Below are 25,416 nucleotides of genomic sequence, written 5' to 3' on the forward strand. Positions count from 1 at the left end.
GCCATGTTTCCTGTGTGCGTTTATCCTGTCTTGCTCCCCGGTTTCTAGCACTTCTCTGCCTTTCCAAATACTCCATTTTTCTAGGCCAAATCCAAGTCCCATCACCTTTTTAGCGCTCTCCCTGACTAGTCCAGTGATGAACTAATCACCCTCCTTTATTCCCAGCCTTAATTTTTTTTAAGTTTGTTTATTTTTAGAGAGAGAGAGAGGGACTGTGCACACGTGTGCAAACATAAGCATGTGCACCAGTGGGGGAGGGGCAGAGGGAGAGAGAGAATCTGGAGCAGACTCCGTGCTGTCAGCACAGAGCTGGGGGAGGGGCTTGATCCCATGAACCATGAGATCATGACCTGAGCTGAAACCACGAGTCAGAGGCCTGACTGAGCCACCCAGACACCCCTCCCAGCCTTAATCTTAAGCACTAGCATGTAGCATCGGGCATAATAAACTTTCTTAGATGATTCTGTGGTTTTTCCTTGGAATTGCATTGCCTTTTCAATTATACTCAATGCCCTTTAAAGGCATGTTTATGTTTATATTTGTTTATATTTAAAAAAATTTTTTTTTAACATTTATTTATTTTTGAGACAGAGAGAGACAGAGCATGAACGGGGGAGGGGCAGAGAGAGAGGGAGACACAGAATCTGAAACAGGCTCCAGGCTCTGAGCTGTCAGCACAGAGCCTGACTCGGGGCTCAAACTCACGGACCGCGAGATCATGACCTGAGCCAAAGTCGGCCGCTTAACCGACTGAGCCACCCAGGCGCCCCTATATTTGTTTATATTTTTATGTTGGTATTTTTCTCATATGTTCTATGTTTTACAGTGCTTAATAAGCGGTCAGTAAATGTCCATTGCTTATTAGGGGTTCTCGGAGCTTTTAAAAGATGTTGCCAACAAGCAGTTGAGACATTTTACAACATTCACTGCTTGGATCAGGATCATTTGTTAATATTGCAGAACAGTGTTCTCCTGTGCCAAATGTTGATAAGATCATCTGTGGATGTGTTAATGATCTTTAGGCAGGGACTGGCCGTATAGGTACGGTACTCATACTAATTGTTCGTGAATTGATGGCAAAGGTGGGGGCTCCTTTGCCGAACACCTGCACATCTACCTCTTGGATCTTACGGTAGGTTAATAGTTACTTGAGAACAGATAGGAATAGCATTATCTTTACAAGTCTGGCAAATTCTCAACACACCAGCCTGAAATGTGAGCTGGCCCAGCCTCCCCTCCCACTGTGTGTCCTTGAGCCTGTAATGACCTCGGTGCTCTCTTTTCTACAGTACTGGCACAATGTCCTAAGATTTAATCTGATCTTTTTCTGAGATATTTTTTTCATAATTCAGTAAATACTGCATTTTCCTGCAAAAGTAAGAAAGTTGTAATAATTTCCTGGTATTGGAAAAAGGAATGTATATTATTCGAAGAAAACTTTTTGAGTTTTTGATGCCCCTTTCCACACCTTCTTACCTTCTCTGGTAGTCATTTCTGGACAGAGACAAGCTGCAGATTTTACCAGACCTTGGGCTATGCTTTCCCCAAGGCATCAGCCCTACAAAAATCTCCTCCACTTTGGGTTCATAAACTTGGAATTACATTTTCTTTCATGTCAGCAAATTCCACCCGTACAAAATGGTTTGGCCATTTTACTCTTTGCCACAGAAGAAAATTGGCAGAGACTCAGACAAAGGTGAAGCTGACAAGCCCTGGCATGGAACTGAGTTCGGTGGCTCTGGGCTTTGAGTCCCCCTTGTTCATACTGTATTCTGAATCCTGGCCCACCCAGAAAGTTCTCTCTTCCCATCCCAGACAGCTAAAGATGTTTCAGATCGTGCTCCATTTTTAACGTCTCCAGCAGACGTACGGAGATGCTGTGTCTCTTCATCTACACAGACTTACCCAACTGGAGTCACTTGAAGGTTTTGTTTTTTGTTTTGTTTTTTTTCATCCTTCTAGGTGGATGGAAGTCTGCTTAGTTGAAGAATTGCCACCAACCACTGAACTGGAAGAAGGGCTCCGGAATGGAGTTTACCTTGCAAAGTTAGCCAAGTTCTTTGCCCCAAAAATGGTATCAGAGAAAAAGATCTATGATGTGGAACAAACACGTTATAAGGTAACTGAGATCTAATTGGTTTTGGCTCCCATCTAAAAGTGAAAGTTCAGTATTTAATTTCCTTTCCCTGCGTTTACTCTTAGTGTTTGTACAAGGATTTTGTGGAATGGGGGGAGGGGATGTCCTTGGTGTTTGAAGCCTGTTAATAATGATTCCTGAGGCAGCAGCAGTTTTCAAAGCAGAGCGTTTCCATTTTGGGGCTGAGACTGAGACACATCTGATGTGTGGGGCTTCCCAGACTCCCCGCCCCATTCTTCCTTCATGGAGGTCATTTTTATTAGCACCAGTAAATGTAAAAGTGAGGGCACTCTACCCTCTTTTTTCTGCCACCAACTCAGTTTATTAGCTCCCTTGTTCTCATCAAGGAGTAAAGTACCCAGCTGGGACTTGAACTTGTGGCCCCAAAGAGTTAGGGCCAATGTGATCCAATGAATAATAATTTTGAGTAGTCTAGTAGGAATTCTGTTCCATTTAATGCTTAAAACAAAATAAGACTAATTTTTTTGTAGGCAACCGATTTTAATTATTTCATGGCTAATTTGGGAGTGTACACGGGGGAGAAGACAAAAGCAAAATAAACAATAGTCTTAATTTTAAAAATGACATTTTAGAGACACATGTCTAAATATTTACAGATAGTGTGATATATTTAGGATTTGCTCCACAGTAATCAGGAGGAGGATGGAAAGAGATTCAAGACTGGCCATAAGTTCATTATTGTTGAGGTTGAATGATGGGTACATAGGAGTTCATTAACTCTGTTTCATCAACATTATGTTTGACATTTTCCATTAAGAAATGAAGGAGAAAAAAGCAAACACCAACGTAAAAGATTCCTCCATTAAATGTGTCTTCAAAAAGGAGTTTTTAAGTGTGTGGTATCCTCTCCTGGAGTAAGTGATTTCTTGTGCACTTTGGGCCAGGATTTCCAAAGCTTCTTTGAAGTGCGATTCTTTATTTTCTTAATCTGTTGTACAGTTGACCCCTGACCAAAGAGGATGTTAGGGACACCCCTCCCAATGCAGTCAGAAATCCGAATATAACTTACGTGTGTATGTGTCATTTATTTTATGGTCATTTATTTTCAGAAAGTAACCTTAACCGACACTCTTAATTTACATCCTTCCAACTACAATCCTGCCTCTGTGGGAAAAAAGGGAATATGGGAATTGAAGAGGGATTGGGGAGATCTTCTTTAATCTTACAGGGGAAGATGTCCATCTGCTTGGCTTGTCTGCTTATTCGCTCAGTTGTGTTTGATTATCAGTTCCGACTCCGGGATTTGTTGGAAGAGGTGGAGCATTATAATCAGATGTGCCTTAAAATGCTTTTTCCTGAAAGAGAGTGAGCTGTTCAACTTTACAGAACCTCACCTTTTGACTCTGTTAATCAAAGACCATTATACTCTATATTGACATTACTTACAGAAAATTTAAATGAGTTTCTGTAAAGTGTCTAAGAAGGGATTTAGAAAACAGTACTCATTTAATTTTTCTGTTTACCTTTGACTCTCCGAAAACTTAACTAATAGCCTCCTGTTGACTAGAAACCTTTACCAATAAGATAAATTGATGAACACGTATTTTGTATGTCATGTGTATTATTATATACTGTATTCTTATAATAAAATAAGCTAGAGAAAAGAAAATGTTATCAAGAAAATCATAAGGAAGAGAAAATATGTTTATAGTACTGTGCATTTATTGATAAAAAATCTGCATATAAGTGGGACCCACACAGTTCGAACCTGTGTTGTTCAAGGGTCAACCCTATTTACATCTTTATATTGTTGTTTTTTTTTTTTTAGTTGCAGATTCTCTAGTATCTTTAATAGTTCCTTGTCTTAAAATTGCAGGGACAACACTTAGTTGAAAATGGAATGCTTTCCCATTAATTGAATGATTCACACTACCCTTCAGTTGTTATTGAAACAAGATTTATTTTTTAAAAGTGTATATTTAGGGAAAAAATAGTTGCGAACAGAGAGGAGGCAAACTATAAAAGACTCTTAAATACAGAGAACAAACTGAGGACTGATGGGTGTGGGGGCCTTGGGGGGCAGGGAAAATGGGTGATGGGCATTGAGGAGGGCCCTTGGGATGAGCACTGGGTGTTGTATTTAAGTGGTAAATCATGGGAATCCACTCCTGAAGCCAAGAATACACTGTATACCCTGTATGTTAGCTAACCTGGCAATAAATTATAATAGACAGATACATAGATACATAGATAGATAAAATATGTGTATTTAATTCGGAGCAAATGTTTGAGTTACTATTTGGGCTAACCATAGAGAAGAGGAATTGAGAAATCTTCTGCGTTTGTTTTCATATTCTAGTCTAAAAGATAACTGAGCAGAAGTTTCTGCCTTGGATAATGTTAGGAAAAAAAATGTTTGTGTTTGTTAAAGTACTTTTGACTTTATCAAGCCATGTGTTTTACCCCAGCCTTTAACTTATTATGCTAGCCTTTCACAAGACTTTACTGAATCATTGATTTAGTCAGGCAAAGTTACTGTTTTTTAATTTTGAAAAAGACTTATTTTAGTTCCAAAAAGAACAGAAAAAAAATATTTGTATCCCCACACAACAAAATAAATTAACGTTTGTCCACATTTTGCAGCACAATTCGTCTTTTTCTTCATTGCTTCTAGAAGGATTATTACCAAGCCCTAGGCCTATTTCTACTAACAGTTGTGTAGATTTGATGACAGAGTTAAAGGGTAGTAGGTTGGGCTTGGCTCTAGCCTGTCCTGAAAGGGAATTGTGGGTATTTTGTTTTGACATTGGGAGTGGTGAGAATCAGACCAGCAAGATCTTCTGTGGAGCCTCAGAACAGAGGCTGGGCTAATTCGTTTCTCCTCTTGGCACACCATACACCTTTGAATACAACTTTGTCCACATCCTAACTGTGGACCCTCTCAAGGCAACTCATACAGGTGCTATTTCCTCCTGGCATCAGAGAGCCTACTATTTGAATGAATAGCACTTCTCTTTGGAACAGGGGAAGTACTTCCAGTCTCTTGTTACAAAATGAAATACCTGTGGAGCACAGGCAGGTGATGACATTCCTGAACAAAACCTTAAGAGAGATGGAAGTATTGTGTTTGCCACTCCTGCCCATCGGGCCCTGGAAAACAGATACACAGAAGAAGGGATGATACTAGGAGAGGGGCAGAGAGAAGGGAAATAGCATCGGGGCGGGGGGGGGGGGGGGGGGGAGTAGGTTGGTGCCAGCTGTGATGTGGGGAAAAAAGTACAGGACCAGTGGAGACTACCCTTCTGTTGATTCACCGGAGAAAGGAGGCTTTTTTTTTCCTTTTTCTTTTTTAGTTTCTTTTTTTAATGTTTGTTTATTTTTGAGAGAGAGAGCACAATCCGGGCAGGGGGCAGGAAGAGAGGGAGACACAGGGTCCGAAGCAGGCTCTGCACTATCAGCACAGAGTCTGATGCAGAGCTCAAATCTATGAACCGTGAGAGCATAACCTGAGCTGAAGTCAGACGCTTAACCAACTGAGTCACCCAGGTGCTCCCCCGACCTTTTCCCCCCTTTTATTAAATCTCTGAGAATGCCTAATGTCTTTGAAAAGAAACTTATAGTGATTTACCACATAATCATAAAATGTTAAGGCCATTTCCTTCATTTTACAAAATTGAAAGGAGTCAGATATTCGTGAACAGGAGACTTAACTTCCTGTTCTTGGGTTCTGTAGGACTAAAGCCCTTGGCAAGGAGCACCCAGTCATGGGACTGAGACACAAGGGAACTCAGGCTAACACAGGCCCACCCCTTTGATAAGCCTTCTGGAAACCATGAGTTCAGTGAGTGTGGGCTCTCACTGCAGCGTCTGCTTAGACTGCAGCCATAAAATATGACCTGCCCGTTAGGCGCTGTGTCTCGCGGCACAGGCTCTGTCCCTGAACTCTGAAGGCCTCAGTTTGGGCAATGATGGCTCTGAGTTGAGCCGATCAGAGCTCTCATTGCCATCCCATCCTCTTTGTTCGCCAGCTTATGTACAACCCTGGCCCCTCATTAAGGTTACAAAGGTGACCTAGGTGGTAGAGTTAAACCTTCTAATGATGAGTGCCCTTTCCCTGGCCACCCCTACCTCTGACTCCAGGTCGCAGTAATGTGACCATGCCGTGTGTGCTCTGGCCCCTGACACTGTCTCTCTTCGATGCAGCATGGTGTACCTTAATGATGACCTTTATCATGAAGGCAGGGACCATGTATGTTGTCCATGCAGTGTCCTCAGTGAACAGAGTAGACTGTAGCCCATCGTAGGATAGTAGGTGCAAGGGGAAGACCTGTTTAGTAAAAAGAAAAGAAAAGAGAAAGTAGTTTCAAATAAGCCTAAGGACTCCATTCCTTCCGTGCTTTGATACTGGAGGTGTTGGAGTCTGATACTCTTCCGTCAAGTATGATGCTCAGACTTCCTGTAGGGTCACTTGATGCCTGTGTGTAAAAATGTGGGCTCCTGGGCCCACCAGAGACTACTGAGTCAGGCAGAGTCTCTTGGCCAGGGACCCAGGAAGCTACACGCTTAATAATTATCCCAGGTGACGCTTATGTACTACCTAGCTTTAAGAACCACTGCTCCAGTGGCAGACAAACAATATAACACATTTTAATGAAGTTACAGGGAAAGAAGATAAAGTACTATGATAGAAACACATACGGGGTAGAACTTATTTATCTGTACGGTGCTTACAATACCTGCTTGTACCAGGAACTGTTCTGGGCACACGAGGCAGCGTGGTGAGCAAGGCAGACATGATTTCACAGCATTTAGGGTTGAGGAGACAAGTTATAAGCGAGTATACAATTGTGAGTTGTGATGAGTATAGGAGGGAAGGAATTAAAGCCTTTGTTGTTGACAGGTAGCCACAGACAGAAGATGAGCTTCTCTGAAGAGCTGTTTACTCTAAGGCAGGAAAAATGAGAGGAAAATCATCCATGTGCAGCTTTAAGGGTGGGGAGTGGGGAGTACAGTCCAGAGATGAAGGAGCCTGTGTTTGAGAGACTCGAGGAAGAAAAGAACTTAGACAAATGGAGTGGCTGAAAGGCTGCGGTGAGGGACAGTGGTGAAAAATGACACCAGGGTGGAGGCAGAGACAGATCACGCAGCCAGGCTGGAAGATCTGTGATTTCATCCTAAGTTACTACAGAGGAAGCCTTTGAAATGTTAAACAGGGACATCATGGCTTTAAAAAGATGAGTCTGGCAGCGCCTGGGTGGCTTAGTTGACTAAACGTCTGACTTTGGCTCAGGTTATGATCTCACAATTCGTGGGTTCGAGTCCCATGTCCAGCTCTGTGCTGACAGCTCAGAGCTGGGGCCTGCTTTAGGATTCTCTCTCTCCCTCTCTCTCTCTCTCTGCCCCTCCCCTGCTCGCCTACTTGCTTGCCTGCTTGCTTGCTCCTTCTCTCTGTCTGTCTGTCTCTCTCTCAAAAATAAACATTAAAAAAAAGATGGGTCTGCTGCCATGTGGAGAAGAAATGGGAGGATGAGGGTGAGGCAGTCCGACGAGGGGATAATTCAGCCCAAGTGACTGGTAACAGTGGCCTGCACAGACGAGAATTAAATGGATGCAAGAGGGAAAACAACCTGCAAAGGTGGTAGAAATGGGTAGAGGGCAGCGAAGAGAGGATGTCTGGGTGGCCAGCCCATGGGATGTGACCAAGGAGAGAGCGCCAGTTCTAAAGGGGTAGGGCGGCGAAGAGGCCAAGGCTTCCATGTTGGGCGCTTTAAAGATCAGTGAGTGTTCCCACGGTGGCTAGGATGGACGAGAGAGGAGGGGAGAAAGATGGGCATTCCTTGAGCTTGATGAGGTTCAAGGACAGAAAACAATATCTGTTCAAATACAACACTGATAGCTGTAGACTTATAATAGATGTTGACTACTGAAGTGAGCCTTAGGTAGGAAATGCATATACAGTGGTTAGTAGTAGTAAGCCGTAGAATCAGAGTACTTCAGAGACTGGCTTCGTCACTAACTCTGCCTCTGTGAGCCTTGGTTTCCTCACCTTTAAAGTGGTATTACTAATAATAGTCTGAACCTTTGTACAGATACTGTAAGGAAAAAAATGCGATCATCCATGCAAAGTACTTGTTACAGTGCCTGATAGAGAGTTCCTTCTCCATAAAATAAGCAAATCAAAATAATTGTTGGCTTTTAAGCAATCTCTTTGTTCTAATGTGCTTTGATTCTCTTGTGTAAGAAGTTACCATCCAAAGAAGACTTAAATAATTCCTCATCTATTCCATTTAAGCTAGAATAACCTTATTTGCTGGCGAAATAGCTCAGCAGTAGAAAATCAGCATTTACTTTCTGATCCAGTATCTGGAAGAAATTAGGTGGATGGACACTAACAACCCTTTCCTAAATAGGACTATAGACCTGTCACCTAGTCTGATAGAAATATGTAGAATTGGTGAAAGAAAGTTGACAGGTGAAAGTGGTTATAATGGACTAAGATTATGTTGAGCCTAGGGGTGCCTGGGTGGCTCAATCAGTTAAGTGTCCGACTTCAGCTCAGGTCATGATCTCACAGTTGTGGGTTCAAGCCACATGTCGGGCTCTGCACTGGACCGTTCAGAGCCTGGAGCTTGCTTGGGATTCTGTGTCTCTCTCTTCTCTGTGCCTCTCCCTGGCTCACACTCTGTCTCTCTCTTTCTCTCTCTCTCTCTCTCTGAAAAATAAATTTAAAACATTTAAAAAAATTATTTAAAGATTATTTTGAGCCTAAGTGTGTAGAAGACCATTTTTGTTCTAACTGAAGTAAATATAGTAACTTGAAGATGTTAATGCATGTTACTCACTGAACTTTGCTTCTTAAATATGTACCCATAGGATTCTGAAGTCAGCATTCTTCAGATGTTTAAAATGGATAAAGGATTTGAGATCTGTCATTTTATTTACTGCAGAAATAGGATCAAGATAAGCACGCTTTCGTTCAGTGCCCCTTACATGAAGCACTAAACCTTTTTCTGATCTTAAGGTGAACGAAAGCTTTGAGTCTAGTCTTAGAGCGTATAACTATAATAAACTGATATTTATTGCCTTTTTGGTGTACTTCACAACTAACTGCTTTATGCATATTCTCATTTAATCTCCTCAGCTCAAAGAAGCATACTATACCCATCTTATGGCTGAGGAACCAAGGTTCAAAGAGATTTGTAACTTTCCTGAGGTTACCTAGCTAATAAGACCACTAAATGGATGGGGGTGTCTGTTTCATGGTTTGGATTGTTGAAGCCCACCAGGTGAAGACCCCCTCCCCCCTGAAACCAAGTTTCAAACAAGGGGCAAATAAAATTAGGTTAATTTAACTTGTGGCAAGGAAAAAAAATGCGTACCTATGGGACTATGAGGAGGATAAAGTAGAGGCTTCGTGTAGATTTGGGCTTGTACTGGTGATGCTAATACAGATTTAGCGAAGCAAGGGCCAGTTACCTTTGAGGTGTTGTCAGGAAGCAGGATCAGTTTGGTGTTTTGGTAATTTTTATGTAGGAAGTGAAAAGATGGAATGAAGACTACATTGTCATCCATCAAAACAGTCGTTCCATCTTAGTTGGAATAGTGGGACATTGAGTTAATTTGTGGTGCCTAGGGCCCTCTTCTCTGTCTTTTTTGTTGTTGTTAGAGGGTGAAAGCGAGTGGGGGAGAGTGGGAGAAAATAGAATCTCAAGCAGGCTCCGTGTTTCATGCAGGGCCCAACACAGAACTCGCTCCCATGACCCTGGGATCATGACCTTGAACAGAAATCAAGAATCAGGTGCCCAACCAGCTGAGCCACCCAGATGCCCCTCTCTTCTCTATCTTGATGTGATGATTGTGGATTTTTCCCATCTCCTCCCTCCATGGTCAGAGTGGCTGTGTCTGACAGTTGTTTGTGTTCTGCAAAAGGTGTTTGTGCTAAGTCACCCTCAGACTCTACCACCTGGCCCTTCACCCTCTAGGCTCCCTCTCTCTCCCCGACCTCCTCCCTCTTTCCCTCTCACCCCTCTTCCCTCTCCCTTTGCCTCTCCTGCCTCTAGTGATATCATAGTAAGTGCTGATTTTTTCCATCTAGAGAATAATCCCACCATCATGAGTTTCTATGCTCTAACATTGGGGAATGTTAGTAAAAGGAAGATTTTCAGATTAAGAGAGACTTCATCTTGAATCTCATTTCAACACACTTAATTTGATCTTAGGCAAATTAGTTCATCTTTTTGGTCCAGGTTTCCTCATCTCTAAAAACTGGGAAATGATAATTGCCTTGCAGAGTGTTTTGAAAATTAGAGATAATTTGATTTTTTTTATTTTTTATTTTTTTATTCTCAAGTTAGTTGACATACAGTATAGTCTGGGCTTCAGGAGTAGAACTCTGTGATTCATGGAAAATTAGAGATAATTTCATACAGTGCTTGGCACACCAGAGTCCAATCTCTGGCCACACAGAGTCCAATATGGCCACTATTAAAAAGGCATAAACATTTATCAAATGTTAATTTCACTTAGGCTTTGTAAAGTCTAACAGCAACAAAAATACTTTCTGTTATAAATTATTTGACTGTAGAAAGTCACAGAAGATGGGAAGAGCCAGGCTTTGTGAATGTGATGATCGGCTGTTGAATATTACATGATGAAATTTGCTGTAATTACAGTTATTAAAATGGAAAATAAAATGCATAACATTATGCTACTCGTTTAACTAATTAAAAACACAAGGTAGTGTTAAAGCTCCCAACATTTCATTACCTGATAAAACTTCATTGGATACAGACAAGGATACCATAGTTATAGACTGGGCAGAAAAAAAAAAAGAAAATGGTGGCCGATGAAGATTGTAAAGAAAAACGGAAGACCTGGAAAGCCTATTCTCATTGTGTGGGTAGAAAAAGTTCTTGTAAATCATTTCCACTGAAGGTTTACTTCTTACACAAGGCAAAGGTTAGGATTAACTTATAGGAGGAATACAGGTGCCTGGGTGGCTCAGTCATTTAAGTGTCCAACTCTCAATTTCAGCTCAGGTCATGATCTCACGTTTTGTGAGATCGAGCCTGCATCAGGCTCTGGGCTGATAGCATGGAGCCTGCTTGGGATTCTCTGTCTCACTTTCTGTCTCTACACCTCCCCTGCCCATGCTGTCTCTCCCTTTCTCAAATAAATAAACGTTTTTAAATAATTGTAGGAGAAAGAGGGGCACCTGGGTGGCTCAGTTGGTTGGGCATCTGACTTCGGCTCAGGTCATGATCTCGCAGTTCACAAGTTCAAGCCCCGCGTTAGGCTCTGTGCTGCCAGCTCAGAGCCCGGAGCCTGTTTCAGATTCTGTGTCTTCCTCTCTCTCTGCCCCTCCCCTGCTCATGTTCTCTCTCTCTCTCTCTCGCTCTCTCTCAGAAATAAATAAACATTTAAAAAAAATTTTAAATAATTATAGGAGGAAGAGATACTACAATATACCTCTGAATTGTGGGATGGTTTTTGTTTTCATCTTTGTATTTTTGTGTGTTTTCCAGGTTTTCTACAGAAATCATAATTTATGATTGGAAAAAATGTTTTGCCGAAACCAGAAACCAGGAAAAAAGACATTTAATCTTCTAAAAATCTCGTTTTTCTTGAAGTTGCTAGTTTTTTCAGCCGTGGTTGGCAAAATCTTGACACCGTGTGTGTGTATGTGTGCGTGCATGCTTGTGCACACGTGTCTCGTAAAACATCCTTAGGCATGTGCTAGGCATTAAATGGTCTTTGAGATTCTAGTTCAGAGTTACCTCAAATATGTGAATCGTGGAAATTGGAATGGTCTACTATAAACAGTGTTGCTGAGATAGCCTAGTATTCTTTATTGTGTCTCCAGTTACTTTATGATTTAATAACTCTATTTTAGGAGAAATACAATTGGAAAACATCCTGCTAATGAAATAAAGTTGTTACAAATGACTCACTTTTCACGTGGTCCCTTCTTCTCCTCTCTCCCCATCCTTGCATTAGAAATCCGGCCTCCATTTTCGACACACAGATAATACAGTCCAGTGGTTACGAGCAATGGAGTCTATTGGTCTACCCAAGGTAAGCCTGAAGTGGGAAGCCAAAAGGGGTCATTGCAAACTCCTCATTATGAAAAAGGACTTGGTATACTGGGGTATGTTAATGGAGCAGATGGCCTTATTGCCTCAGGCATGACAAATGTGAGGACTAAACAGAAATATGGAAAGGCCTATACAAAGTAATCTATGACAAGAACTCAGAATTAAGTGTGTATACAAATTGAGAGCAGCTAGGTGTAACTGTGTATAAATGAAACAAGGTCAGAACAAGCTTTACAGGTAGATAGTTGATTTAAAATAGTCACCTCCCTTTTTTGTGTTGCCATGTGTACTTTATATAATGTATTATCTTAGTCTAGATTGTATCTCTCTAAATTATCGCGATAAAGGTATTTTTAGAAAGTATTGTTATAAATCATATTATCACTTTAAATGTTAAAAGCTACTGGGTTACAGCCCTGACTCTTGAAATAGCTGTCCCAAATAAAATTCTGCAAATATTCAGAGCTTCTTAGATTGAAAGAGCAGGTGCCCTTAAGCCTGAGAGACAAATAGACAAGTAGAGGAAATGAGGAAATAATTACATTTGTTAGAAATTGTCGAGTTATTTCTTGAACTTGTTATTTTGAAATAATTATAGAACCACAGGAAGTTGCAAAAATAGTACATCTGTGTATATCCTTCGTTCAGCTTCCCCCATTGGTGACATCTAGTAACAATAGTAAGATAATAAATTCACATTGGTTAACTAGGCTACAGACTTTACTTCTTTTTCACCATTTTTAGATGCATTCAGGTGTGAGTGTGTTTCCATACTGTTTTCTTCCATGAATGTATTTGTGTGACTACCACAATTAAGATACAGATACCATGGAGGAGTGGGACTTGTCATTTCATTTCCCTAACTCTGTCCCCTGGCAACCACTCATCTGTTCTCCATCTCTATAGTTTGGTCATTTTAAGAATGTTAAAAATGGAGTCATAAGTAGGTAATCTTTGGAGATCAACTTTTTTAGTAAGCACGATGCTCTCCAGATCCATCAGGTTTTTGTATGTGTCGATAGTACACCCCTTTCTGTTGATTATTCTGTATAGCTGTTTTACAGAAATGGTGTAGGAGTGGTCCCGCTTGAAGGCAAGGAGATAGGTTACTGATGTAAGACCTGTGTTGTTTTTGTTATTATTATTAGTCAAGGTTTAAATTCAAAACACCCACCACAATAAAAACAAGAGATTCCTTAATGCAAACTATGAATGCCTATTTTCAATATATCTGTGCTCATAACTGTTTTAGCTCAGCATATATTATCTCAGAATAGTCAATATTGATGTATTCTTTGATTTTTAATCAAATTACTTTCCCTTCTCCTAAAATGCTGTTCCCTTCTGGGCACCAGTTAGAATTCAGAATTCATAGTTCTAGATTGTCATTTAGCATGTACTAACTGGGTAGGTAAACAGATTAATAAAGAAATTCAAATCGGATTTTTGGTATGAGGCACCATTATTTAAGTTAGGATAATTTTGTTAGGTTTCATAGATTAGATTTAAACCTTTTCCAGTTGTGTGTCTTAGACCAGGTTCTCCTTAATTTTAAGCCAAATAAGAGTTCCATGTAGCAGATCCTGTTTTAACACTGATTTTTATGAAGTGATTGCATACTCTCATTGCAAGAATGAGAGTCCAATAGTGTATTGGCTGATGTATTTGACTCCTTTTAATGCCTTCACTTATCAATACTCAGTGCCTCCTCTCTGCTCAGCACCATGCTACGTGCTGGGGATACAGTAATGAATAAAATGTTCTGGTGAGCTAAATAAATTGATCCCATCTTACTGTCAAAAGAAGACCAATTCATAAAGGTTTTCTAAAAGAGCTGAAACAGTATTTATATAAATATGTATTTCTATGTAGAAGATATAAAGAAATGTAAAAGGTTGTTTAAAGGAAAGGGAATGGGGAGTTGTGATGATCTTTTTCTGTAGTGGAACTTTCAACCTGGTCACGTTCTTCGGAATGGGGAATCCTCTTCTGGCTAACGCTTGAAAAGCAAATGTGTTAAAGGAAAGTTGAAAAGACCTTTGAAATTTCCTAGGCTACAGCCATTGCTTGAAGCCCTGAGTGGCTATACATTTGTGGCCAAGGAAACTTTGCTTCTTTAATTTCTCAGCTTTTTTCAGTGTCTCACAGAAAACTGCACTTGAGTGTCTAATGCTACCGTATGATACATGATTTAATTTTAGTTTTTCTGTCACCTTTTCTAAAATATTTACTGAAAGCCAGCAGTGCTAGTGTGCTTATCTTAATCTTAGAAGCCTCCAGCCTAATTATCCATTTTTTGGTGCTTAGGAACAGAGAAGTTTGATGCCCTATTGTGAAATCTGTTTCTTATCAAGCTTTTCGTTTCAAGCTTAAAAGTAGTGTCAATGTGTATTAAAAGCCTCAGTGTTCAAACTTAACGATTCAGTACTTCCATATTTAGGTGTGTATCCAAAAGAAGTAATCAGGCGTTCAGCAAATTCAGGGATGTTCATTGCAGTGACTTTTAATAGGGACAAATTGGGAGCCAAAAAAAGTTCAGCCATGGAGAATTGGCTAAATTATTGTTCAGAAACATGAAAGGTTCATACACATCCATTAAAAGGAATGTTCTTACAAAATGGATGGAAAATGGTCAAGCTCTACTAAGTGTGTCAAAATAGGCTAATAGTATTACAGTTTTGTTTTCACATGCCTACATAAACATAAAAAATCAGAGAAACATACTAAAAGTCCCATACCGAAGAATATATACCAAAATGCTAATAGTAGTAACAATCTGGAAAGTGGGATTATAGCTAATGTTTCTTTCACCCTTGATAATACTCTCCAGATTCTATCTGGTAAAATATATTCCTTCAAGAAGAAAAAAATATCAGTGCGTATTGTGTGTGTGCATATTTGTTTACACAACTGTGTAGCTAGGTTTTTAGTGTTATAATAAAACGCTGTAAGATGGATACCCTTCTTAGGCTAGGGAACCTCTGGTCCCTCACCAGAATGACGCTGCTACAGAAAGCAGAGTCTGAATCAGCCCATTCCTCGTGGACTGAAGCTGCCCACCTAGCCCTGTGGGCGCAGCCTTCTTGGAGTAGCCACCTGAGAACCCGTCACTCTCCTGAGCCCACTAGGGGGCGTACTGTCAGACGAGACCAGGTGGAGCGCTGGGTTTGCCTGTAGAGTGAGAGGAACCAACATTTGAGAGGTTCCTCTAAATTTAAGTAAATACACTACAGCGAGGACAATCAAAGCATCATTTGAGAGATTTAAAATAACTATGAAAAGCAAAACATAATGAACACATTGTTTCTTTTATTTTCCAGATATTTTATCCAGAAACAACAGATGTTTATGACCGGAAAAACATACCAAGAATGATATATTGCATTCATGCATTGAGGTGAGGAAAAAATACAGCTAAAAGTCTAGGGAGTAGATTTAAATGGAACTGGGATTTCTATTTTAGAAGAGGGATCTTATTTAAGTAAAATAATCTGAAGAAATTTTTTTATTGGGTTGAGTTGTGAATTTGGCACAAAAATTTTTATTTTTTTTTTTAAGTTTATTTATTTATTTTGAGAGAGAGACAACACCGTTGGGGGAAGGTCAGAGATAGAGGAGACAGAATCCCAAGCAGTCTCCCCACTGCCAGCACAGAGCCTAGTGTGGGGCTCAAACTCACCAACTGAGATTATGACCTGAGCTGAAACCAAGAGTTAGACACTTAACCCACTGAGCCACCCAGGTGTCCCAGCACAAAATATTTTAAATTGGCACAAAAATACAGTCCTTGAACTTGAAAAATACTTTTTCTAATTTTTAAAATCTAATCCAAAATAGAAAACCAGAAAATGAATTAAAGACCTATAAGTATACTGAGAAAATTTAAGTTGAAACTTCTAGGGAATCTCATAATATGTTACCACATTCTTGAGTTATGGTCTACTTTACAAATATAGCCAAAATACATCAAATGAGCAGCTTTAATGGTCATTACAATTTTGGTACTCTTAAATTATCGTTTAGCTTCAATTCTTACCATAGGCTGGTAAAGTCCAATATAAAGATAGTTTCTTTTGACCTTTGCTCAATAGAACTTGCACCATAAGGATAAAGAAGCAGCATAGGAGTTGATACAAATTCATCAAATCAAGATATATTCATTATTTTAAAGCAATTGTTTTACCTTATTTTTGGAATTGCTTAAATTCTGCTAGCTCACAGATCATTTTTTATCTTACTGGCCTGGAAGAAATGTTATCTTTAGATGGTAACAAAGATGATTCTAAAAACCCACTTTGTGGCTGTTGTCTTGCATACACACAGGTAATGGCTGGAAGACTTCATGTCTAATTAAATTTTAAATTTCTTTTAGAACATCTGCCTTGTGTTTATATCACTACAAGTCATTTTCCTGGCAGAGTCTTCTGCATAGAGGTTTATATTAACTTCTTCCTGGCTCTTTTCCTCTCCAAAGGAAAAGGTTTCTACAATAAGTCATTGCACTGCTGGCCTACTAGAAAAGAATTTTGATTATGTCATATAATTTGACTTTTCCCCCCTGATCAGTACTTGCAAGATTTCTTTGGAAGATGACAGCTGCCACAAATATAGACCAAATGTTAGGTGCCTTTTCCGTAATTTCTTTTTATTCTTGTAATTTAGAATCAGGGGTGGAAAAAACAATTCTCTGCCTGCCTCTTCATGTGTGGCTAGTATATCATTATGCCAGCCGTGTTTCTAAAAGCTTTTTGTGCACAAGTGCTTATTGTGAGGAATATTTTCAGATGTGTTGCCCAACATTCCTTGTCAAATATTTTTCATAGTTTAGAATGATTCTGTGACCTATGAAAGCTAGCTACCATTAGTTAATGTCATTATCATATCCACGCATCATAGTGCTAATCTCCAAATCTGTGGCATGCTCTTGGAGTATCTTGGACAAATTTAAATTGATTTCTTGAGGTGGACCCCTGGGGTGTTAATGTTAAGCTGCTTATGAAGAAATGGTGTGCTGAGTTCCTTCCTAGTGATGTCACTGTTCTTCCACAGAAATTATGTAGAACTGCACTGAGATTTACGAATGTGTTTGTGATAGTTTTAACAGTGGCTTCAACAGCTTGGTAAATAAAGAAAAGGCACCTTCTTATTCTTGCCATTTGTATGCAGATGTTGGTATAGTTTCTAGGATTATTTTCTCATTCAGGCAGTTACTTATCATGGAAGTCTCCATTACTGTTACTCATTCTCAGCAGATTCCTAATAAGCCTGTCAATCACCAGATCTGACCTTAAATAGGATCTTTAATGTTTGCCCAATAAATAGCATTCCCTGGGAGAATGCTATTCACTTTTCTCTGTCGTAAACTTACTGTACGGCTACTTCTTGGCATATGTCCAAAGTTGTTTTCTTTCTTTTTTTTTTTTTCTTGTTTTTTTATTTTTTAGTCTACAGTTTTTTCAAATGCTCAACTAACTGAGCCACCCCGGCACCCCTAGTCTACTGTTTTTTATCAAAACATTTTTTCTGATTGGTTTAGGGTACAGTCACTCAAATGAGGCCAATATTCTCCTCTGTTGGGCAAGACGCGTTTGGAAACCAGGTGGCAGAGCTCTTGAATAAGTACAATGGGTTTGCTCTCACTAGATAATTAGAAGTGATGCTGGAAATGAACAAACACATATCCAGCCATTATATCCTGGCTGGGGATACAGCAACATTCCTAGTGTACTGAATCGTCATTACTGGACAGGAAATTAGGCAGGTCAGAGGTTCTGAGTATATAGATCAGGAGCCAGGTGGAAAGATCCCCTGGGTACCCAGGCACTACCATCCCGCTGCCTCAGCCCATTGGGCCTGGTGTGATCTGCAAAGTTCTCTCTCAGCCCTGCCGACTTGTCTTTTGTTTCCTGTCTTCTTGATGTGGGCTTAAACTTCATTAAGATCCTCTGGGGTTTTCCCTTTGCTTCCTGTTTGTGTCTGCTTTCCTCTTTTCCTGCCTGGTCCTCACCTTTTTACTCGTATTTCTGACCCGGGTCTTGCTTGCTGCAGCTCATTGCTCCCTTTGTCTGCTTGGTGTTACCAAGCTGATGGGACAGTGAATGACAGCACAGCAGCCCCAGAGGAAATCCTCACCTCCGTGATAGGTGACCTCATTCTTTTTTCAAAGAAATGTTTGTTATCTTTTTTCTTATTTAAAATAGAAAATTTAAATTCTCATCTTGGGAACAGTCGGAAAACTCAGAAAAAAATATCAAAGGAAAACTAACTTTAAGTACCCATTATCAGGGCGTCAGGGTGAATCAGTTGGTTGAGTATCTGACTCTTGATTTCGGCTCAGGTCATGATCTCACGGTTGGTGGGTGTGAGCCCCGTATGGGGCTCTGTACCGACAGGGTGGAGCCTGCTTGGGATTCTCTTTCTCTCTCTCTCTCTCTCTCTCTCTCTCTCTCTCTCTCTGCCCCTCCCCCACACACTCTGTCTCTCAAAATAAATACATAAGCTTAAAAAAAAAAAAACCAGAGTACCCGTTATCACACCACCAAGTAAAAAACACTGTTTGTGACTCTCTTGGCATAATTGCACTTCAAATGTATACGTGGCGTATTTTCCCTTTGTGGCTTCACTAGGAATGTATGAAAGTCTACAATGAAAAGAAACCAGTTTAAGAAGTGAGAGCCTTGCTAACAAGTTACTGCTAATGATTTTTTAGCCATCTGGGCTTTTATGCCTGGAGAAGAACACTTTTTACGTGTTGTTTATTGCTCAACTTATTAAACAACTGTTAAATGTGTAAACACTGGTTATAAAATTGAATTACTTTAAAAATTTTAGTAGAACTGATTTTTGGAATATGTCAAGTAACTTGAAGTGCAGATGAAAAACCCAGGTACATTATTACAGACTTACCCCACTTAAACCTATTCTGAAAGATCTACATGGTAAGTTTCCCTAGTGTAATTATTTATACGCAGTTTTGACTCATCCTAGGGCTATTATACATTGATCCATAGCCTGAGTTGACATAATTTTAAGGGCACCAGAAATAAAAGAACACCTTCAAACGTCCCCAGGTTACAGATATGATTTTGATCAGTCACTTGTCGGGCAGCATATGGTACCAATTGGCTTCTTCCCCCGAGGTGAGTCAGACCCTGCCTACCAGGCATCAGGATAAACCTGACTGGTGAAATCAGTCTGACCTTTTAAATTTTCAGTATCAAGCTGAAATTTTTTTCATTTTCAGGTAGGTTTTTATTTTCAATCTGGTCCCCACCACTATCCCATCCCCCCTTACCCAGAAATGATTTACCACCTAAGTCTCACTTGGCCATGTTACATAACCCATTGTCCTGTCATAATGATGTATTGGCCAGATCTGTTAACATTATTAGAAGCTTATGTATGCCTTTGGAACATTTTCTTGAAATTAGTTGGGCATTCTAGAAGTTTCTCACCCATGAGATGAAGGGTTGACTCTACCTAATGTTCTTTGGGCCATTTGGCTAATTTATCATCTCAGATCATGTTTCTGGATCTTCTCTCTGCTTAACGATTGTGTGACTGTCACTGTCAGGCCCTCTTTTCACTCACTGTTATTGTCACAAACTGTGTTCTTCCGTCATGTCTTATCGTGGGTCACTTTCTTGGTTTTCTACCACACTCTGGCTTAGAGTTCTTGGTTTCTATTCTTGCGGTGTAAGTATAATGTAAATAATGTAAAAACAAGTACATATCTCTACCCTGTAGGCAGATGTAGAAAAAACCAAAGCACCTGTATTTTAATAACACTTCCCACCTTGCTGAAATCAATGCACATAATTATGCATGTCTTACTTTATCAATTTGTATTGCATTTTGCTTTCGTACAATTTGTACCATTCTTTTTTGATTGTTGTTTTGAACTCCTGGCCTTTCACAGACTTAACTGGGTTAGTATCTTAATTTTTTTTAAGTTTATTTATTTATTTTGAGAGAGAGAATGCAAGTGGGGGAGGAGCAGAGAGGCAAGGAATCCCAAGCAGGCTTCATGCTGTCAGCACAAAGCCCAACGCGGTGCTCAAACCCACAAACCATAAGATCATGACCTGAGCCGACATCAGATGCTTAACTGACTGAGCCACCCAGACGCCCCTATAGGTTCTATTTTGATGGACCAGACTGATTTCACCTTGGTCAGTGGAAACTCTTTGGGGCCAGCCCCTTTATCCTTGTAGCCCTGGCCCTGACATTTTTGGAAATATCCTTGCTTTGTGGTTACAACAGGATGTTCCAGTGCTATCATGATTATTTCTGCTTTAAGACCTGAAATCAACTACCCTCCAAGGAATCCCTTGCAAGCCATCTGTTCATAATGATTTTTCTCATTCGATAGATTAGGGTTCTGGATTCTGCTTTTCTTACTGTATAAAGTTTCCTGGGCCGTTAAGACCCTGACAACAATAAGCTAAAGAAAGATCTGCCCACCTCCCCTCTATGTCATGGTTAATGCTCCTGCTGTGATGATGTCATGACTGTCCCAGCGGTCATGTTTTCACATTCAGTGATGGTGCCAAAGCAGCACACATTTGTGAGAATGGCTGTGGCGACCCCACTTCTGATGAAGCAGTTGTCCCGAGTGTCCTGAGCACTTAGTGAAGTAGGGCTCCTCTGCAGCCTTTCCACAGCCCGGTGGCTGCCTTGCTTACCAGGTTGATGTTGTGTCTGGTCCTCAGGGGTTAATGTAGAACTTTGCTTGTCTTATACTCTATACCTGAAGGACCCTTGACCTTTCAAAAAAAAAAAAAAAAACAGTTGATGGCTCATACCAGATCAACTGATAGACAACATGCTTGCATTTATCAATAGGCTTCCTAGAAATTGTTCCTTAACCCAAAGGGCGGGCTCTAATTCTGTGTTCTCAGAAGGGATGTGCGGAGATGGCAGTATGTGGGATGAAGATGAGGACGGTTACACCTCACGTAGCTTTCAGATCACTTCTTGTTCAGAATTCTCCCCCCACACTTTCCCCCTCCTATCCTGAATTAGTATCATGGCTCTGCGTTTTTGTCCTGCTAAACTCTAAACTCTTTGAGGCTGTGAATCATGCCAATCATGCCGTCACCTAACACAGCACATAAACACCACTGATCCCAAATTTACGTCTCTGGCGTACATATTTTTAACTTTTTAGTTGGGTTAACTGAACTGATTTCCCTATGGTAAGGCTACCTCAGGATCTTTTTTATTTTTAATTGAATATTAGAACACTGGATTTTGACAGGGTACTGGCAGTGATGTATGTGACAAAGATGGGAAAATAATTTGGTTCTGTAGAAAAAAATGATTTCAAACATGGAGCCAGTGAGGGAAAATAGTAAAAGATTCTTAGTGTCGAAAATGGGGAAACTGATGTGATGAGTTATTAATGTGCTGTTATTAGGTTGCTTATTATTCATTTGTTAATAAAGGACACACTTATTTAACAAGGATCATAGTGATAATAAAACAAATAATTTTATGCCCGGCACTTTAAAAAAAAATTTTTTTAACATTTATTCAGTTTGAGAGACAGAGGTTGAGTGTGAGCAGGGGAGGGGCACAGAGATGGGGAGACGCAGAATCCGAAGCAGGCTCCAGGCTCTGAGCTGTCAGCACAGAGCCCGACATGGGGGCTTGAACTCACAAACATGACCTGAGCTAAAGTTGGATGCTTAACCAACTGATGCCTGGCACTATTCAAAGTACTTTTTAACAGGTGCAGTCTCACTTAATCCTCACAGCACACCTGTGTGGTACAGGCTGTTAATAATCCCATTTTATAACCAAGTCATTGGAGGTACAGAGAGCCTGAGGTCACACAGCTAGTATATGGCAGAGTTGGAATTCAAAACCAGGCTGTGTGACACCAGATCCTGGGCTGTTACTGGCTCAGTCGTAGCAGAAGGGAGTCAGGTATTTCCACACTCCTAAGAAAATTCTAACAACAGCATCCAACTTGAACGTAAGCACAGGCCTCTAAGCTGTTAATTTGAAGAAGTTTTAAAATGAGAAATCTAGGAACCTCAGAACTGGAAAGACCTTGAGAAGTTATTTTAGTCCCGATGCTTCTTTCACAGATGAGGGGGCCAAAAGCATGGGCTAGGTGACTTGCTCAGAGCCGCACATCTAGGTGGCACCAGTCTTGGGACCGCGATCCGGGTCTTAGGATTCCAGTCCCGTGGTCTTCGTGGTCAGCCTGACACTTGGACTGACAGCCGTTCATCTCACATCCTACAGCATAAAGTGAGCTGCCGACGATTTGATCCAGAAAAGCGGAAACAAATTCAGTCCCTGCCTTCCGAGTGTGCAGTTCATTGCTATGGCACCTTTTAATGTGTATATTGAAAATAGTAGGATAAACCCTGATAGATTTTTTTTTGTTTTTACTTTATTGCGTCCTGTGCTTGAACGGATATTATTAATACAAATGGGAGCACATGGACCAGTGGTGCTTTACCTACCTCAGGACAACCTCTCTGAAACTTGCCTCTCTAAGCAATACAAGTGTGCTTTCCCTTTGGCGTGATAAGAGACTCCTTATTTCACACCACGTGCTTTCGTATCTGGGGGAAGCAAAGCTTTGGTGATATTAATTCCTTGGCTTCCTTTGGAACCCTCTTAGCCCTTTGTGTTGACTGTTAGGCATGAAGGGTGCTTAAAAAGTTGTGTTGAAGAACTCCAAGAAATTGGTGTCTTGTTTTTTTTTTATATTGGACAGGCGGGTTTTTTTAATTATTGCTTCAAGATCAAGACTCTGTATTTCTTATATGCCTCAGGTAATGAATGGTCTCATTTGAATTTAAATGCTTGGGAAGGAGAGGGCTGCTCTTGTAGGTTCTTTTCAGCACTGGAATAGTGGATAAGTACAGAATAAACTGCCCTTTTGAGTAATCCTCTTAGAAGCGCCTCCCACGCAGAAATTCATTATCAGTCTCCCATACCGTGACAAGTAGCATTTTTTTAAGAGCTAATAATTTAAAGTTCAACATTGGAAGCAATAATTGTTGAAAATTGAAGCCAAGTTAAAAAAAAATGCATTAACATTTAGACATTTCTGGCGAATGTATGTACTATATGCAAATGAGATTTCTAACTGATCCATACTAATTTGAGAAAATCTGTTATTTGAAATAACTTTAAAAGTGAAGATTCTTTGATTCAGAAGGTAACTTCTTAGCACCACCTTGTGGTAAGTTTTAGTTAAACCAGGATGTTTGCTTATTTGAGGTTTGTATTAAGTATTACAACGTATAATGGAGAAGTAGAAAGTATCATTGAAATAATTCGCCTAATTTCTTCAGTCCCACAGGGGAAAATTAGCACTTTTGTTTAGTATAATAGTTACAATTTCTATTACCAACAAACCTGTATTTTTTTAAAATTTCTTTTTTTTTTTTTTTTAACATTTATTTGAGAGACAGCATGAGCAGGGGAGGGTCAGACAGAGAAGGAGACACAGAATCTGAAGCAGGATCCAGGCTCTGAGCTGTCAGCACAGAGCCTGACGCAGGGCTCGAACCCACAGACTGTGAGATCATGAACTGAACTAAAGTCAGATGCTCAACCGACTGAGCCACCCAGGCACCTCATCAACAACCCTGTGTTTTGTGGAAGCTTAAACACCTTTATTTTAGGAAGAGTGTGGTAGAGAAAATATTTTTTACATGGTAGATATTCCATGCATAGTGATTAAATGAATGGATAGACGAAGGAAATAATGTGAAAACAGTTGTGTCAAGGTCACTGAGCACAACTCTCCTCCTCCCTTTCCAAAACTGACATGAAATTACTAAAGTAGTAATTAAAAAAAAAAATTACTGGGGCGCCTGGGTGGCTTGGTTGGTTAAGTGTCCGACTTCAGCTCAGGTCATGATCTCACAGTCTGTGAGTTTGAGCCCCGCATCAGGCTCTGTGCTGACAGCTCAGAGCCTGGAGCCTGTTTCAGATTCTGTGTCTCCCTCTCTCTCTGTCCCTCCCCTGTTCATGCTCTGTCTCTCTCTGTCTCAAAAATAAATAAACGTTAAAAAAAAATTTTTTTTTAATTACTTGCAATAAGAAAGAATGCCATCCACTGGCCAGAAAGACAGGACTGGATTGACTGAGAAACAAGACAGAAGAACCCAGCACACAAATCACAGGATACAGCAGAGCTGGGAGCTGTCCTGGGGCTTGCTCCAAGGAAGCAGGAAAAAGAGAGCTCCAAAATCAGTGTTGTTGAATGTGGACCCACTGACTTGATCCTTCCTGGCAGCAGTAAGTGCAGATGCTGATGGCAGTGTAGCATGCCAGTCCCCAAGATAGCTAATGACCCCAAGAAAGCCCCTAAGATAGCTAATGACCCCATGAAAGCACAGGGAGCCCCGATGTAAGAAGGCAGGACATGGGGCACCCTTGTGGTGTCAGCCCTGTGTTCCCACGCAGTCTCCCTAAGGCTGCCTCCTGTCAGGGGATCCTGTGGTCAACAATGGCAGAAAGTGAGTCTCAACCCCCTGGATGAGCCCCAAATCACGAAATGCCAGACCTTTGAGGGAAACCAACACTCCGAAAGTGGCATTAGATTGAAGAAGAAGAAGAAGCGACACCCAAGGAGAAAATGAAAATAGTAAACCATGTGCTATTTATAATTTATTCACCTTACCTACTTAACATATACTTACTGAACACTTATGCTTAAGTAGAACAAAAACAAAGGTAAAATTAAGAAAGAGGAAAATTGGATACAGACGAAATTAGAAAAACTAATAAAATATATAGTTGCCTAAATTTTTGCTATGTAACATGAAAATGAAAGGATGGATCTAAAATTTTAGATGATCCACTTGTTGGGATGAGCACTGGGTGTTGTACGTAAGCGATGAATCATGGGAATCTACCCCTGAAACTGAGAGCACACTGTATATGCTCCATGTTAGCTCACTTGACAATAAATTATATTTTTAAAATAATAATAAAATAAAATTCTAGATGAGCCCAACATTGCATATGTGGGGAAATAGAAGTGCCAATATATCAAGGATAATAGATATTCATTAGCTTAGTTTTTGATTAAGAATGTTAACTTTGGGGCTCCTGGGTGGCTCCGTTGGTTAAGTGTCTGACTCTTGGTTTTGGCTCAGGTCATGATCTCACCGTTTCGTGAGTTCGAGCTCCACATCAGGCTCCAAGCTGACAGCACGGAGTCTGCTTGGGATTTTCTGTCTCCCTCCC

General features: G+C 40.4%; 1 protein-coding gene across 3 annotated transcripts in view; it reads left to right on the top strand.

The window, feature by feature from the left end:
• IQGAP2 (IQ motif containing GTPase activating protein 2) overlaps positions 1–25,416 on the top strand; it is a 294,952-nt gene that overhangs the window by 145,054 nt on the left and 124,482 nt on the right. For all 3 annotated transcript variants that reach the window (XM_049649666.1, XM_049649667.1, XM_049649668.1), the window contains exons 3-5: positions 1,963–2,119; positions 12,095–12,172; positions 15,513–15,589. In XM_049649666.1, the coding sequence (XP_049505623.1) occupies positions 1,963–2,119; positions 12,095–12,172; positions 15,513–15,589 (312 nt within the window). The remainder of the gene's footprint in view (positions 1–1,962; positions 2,120–12,094; positions 12,173–15,512; positions 15,590–25,416) is intronic.

This window comes from Panthera uncia (assembly GCF_023721935.1).
Source record: "Panthera uncia isolate 11264 chromosome A1 unlocalized genomic scaffold, Puncia_PCG_1.0 HiC_scaffold_17, whole genome shotgun sequence".
NCBI lineage: Eukaryota > Metazoa > Chordata > Mammalia > Carnivora > Felidae > Panthera > Panthera uncia.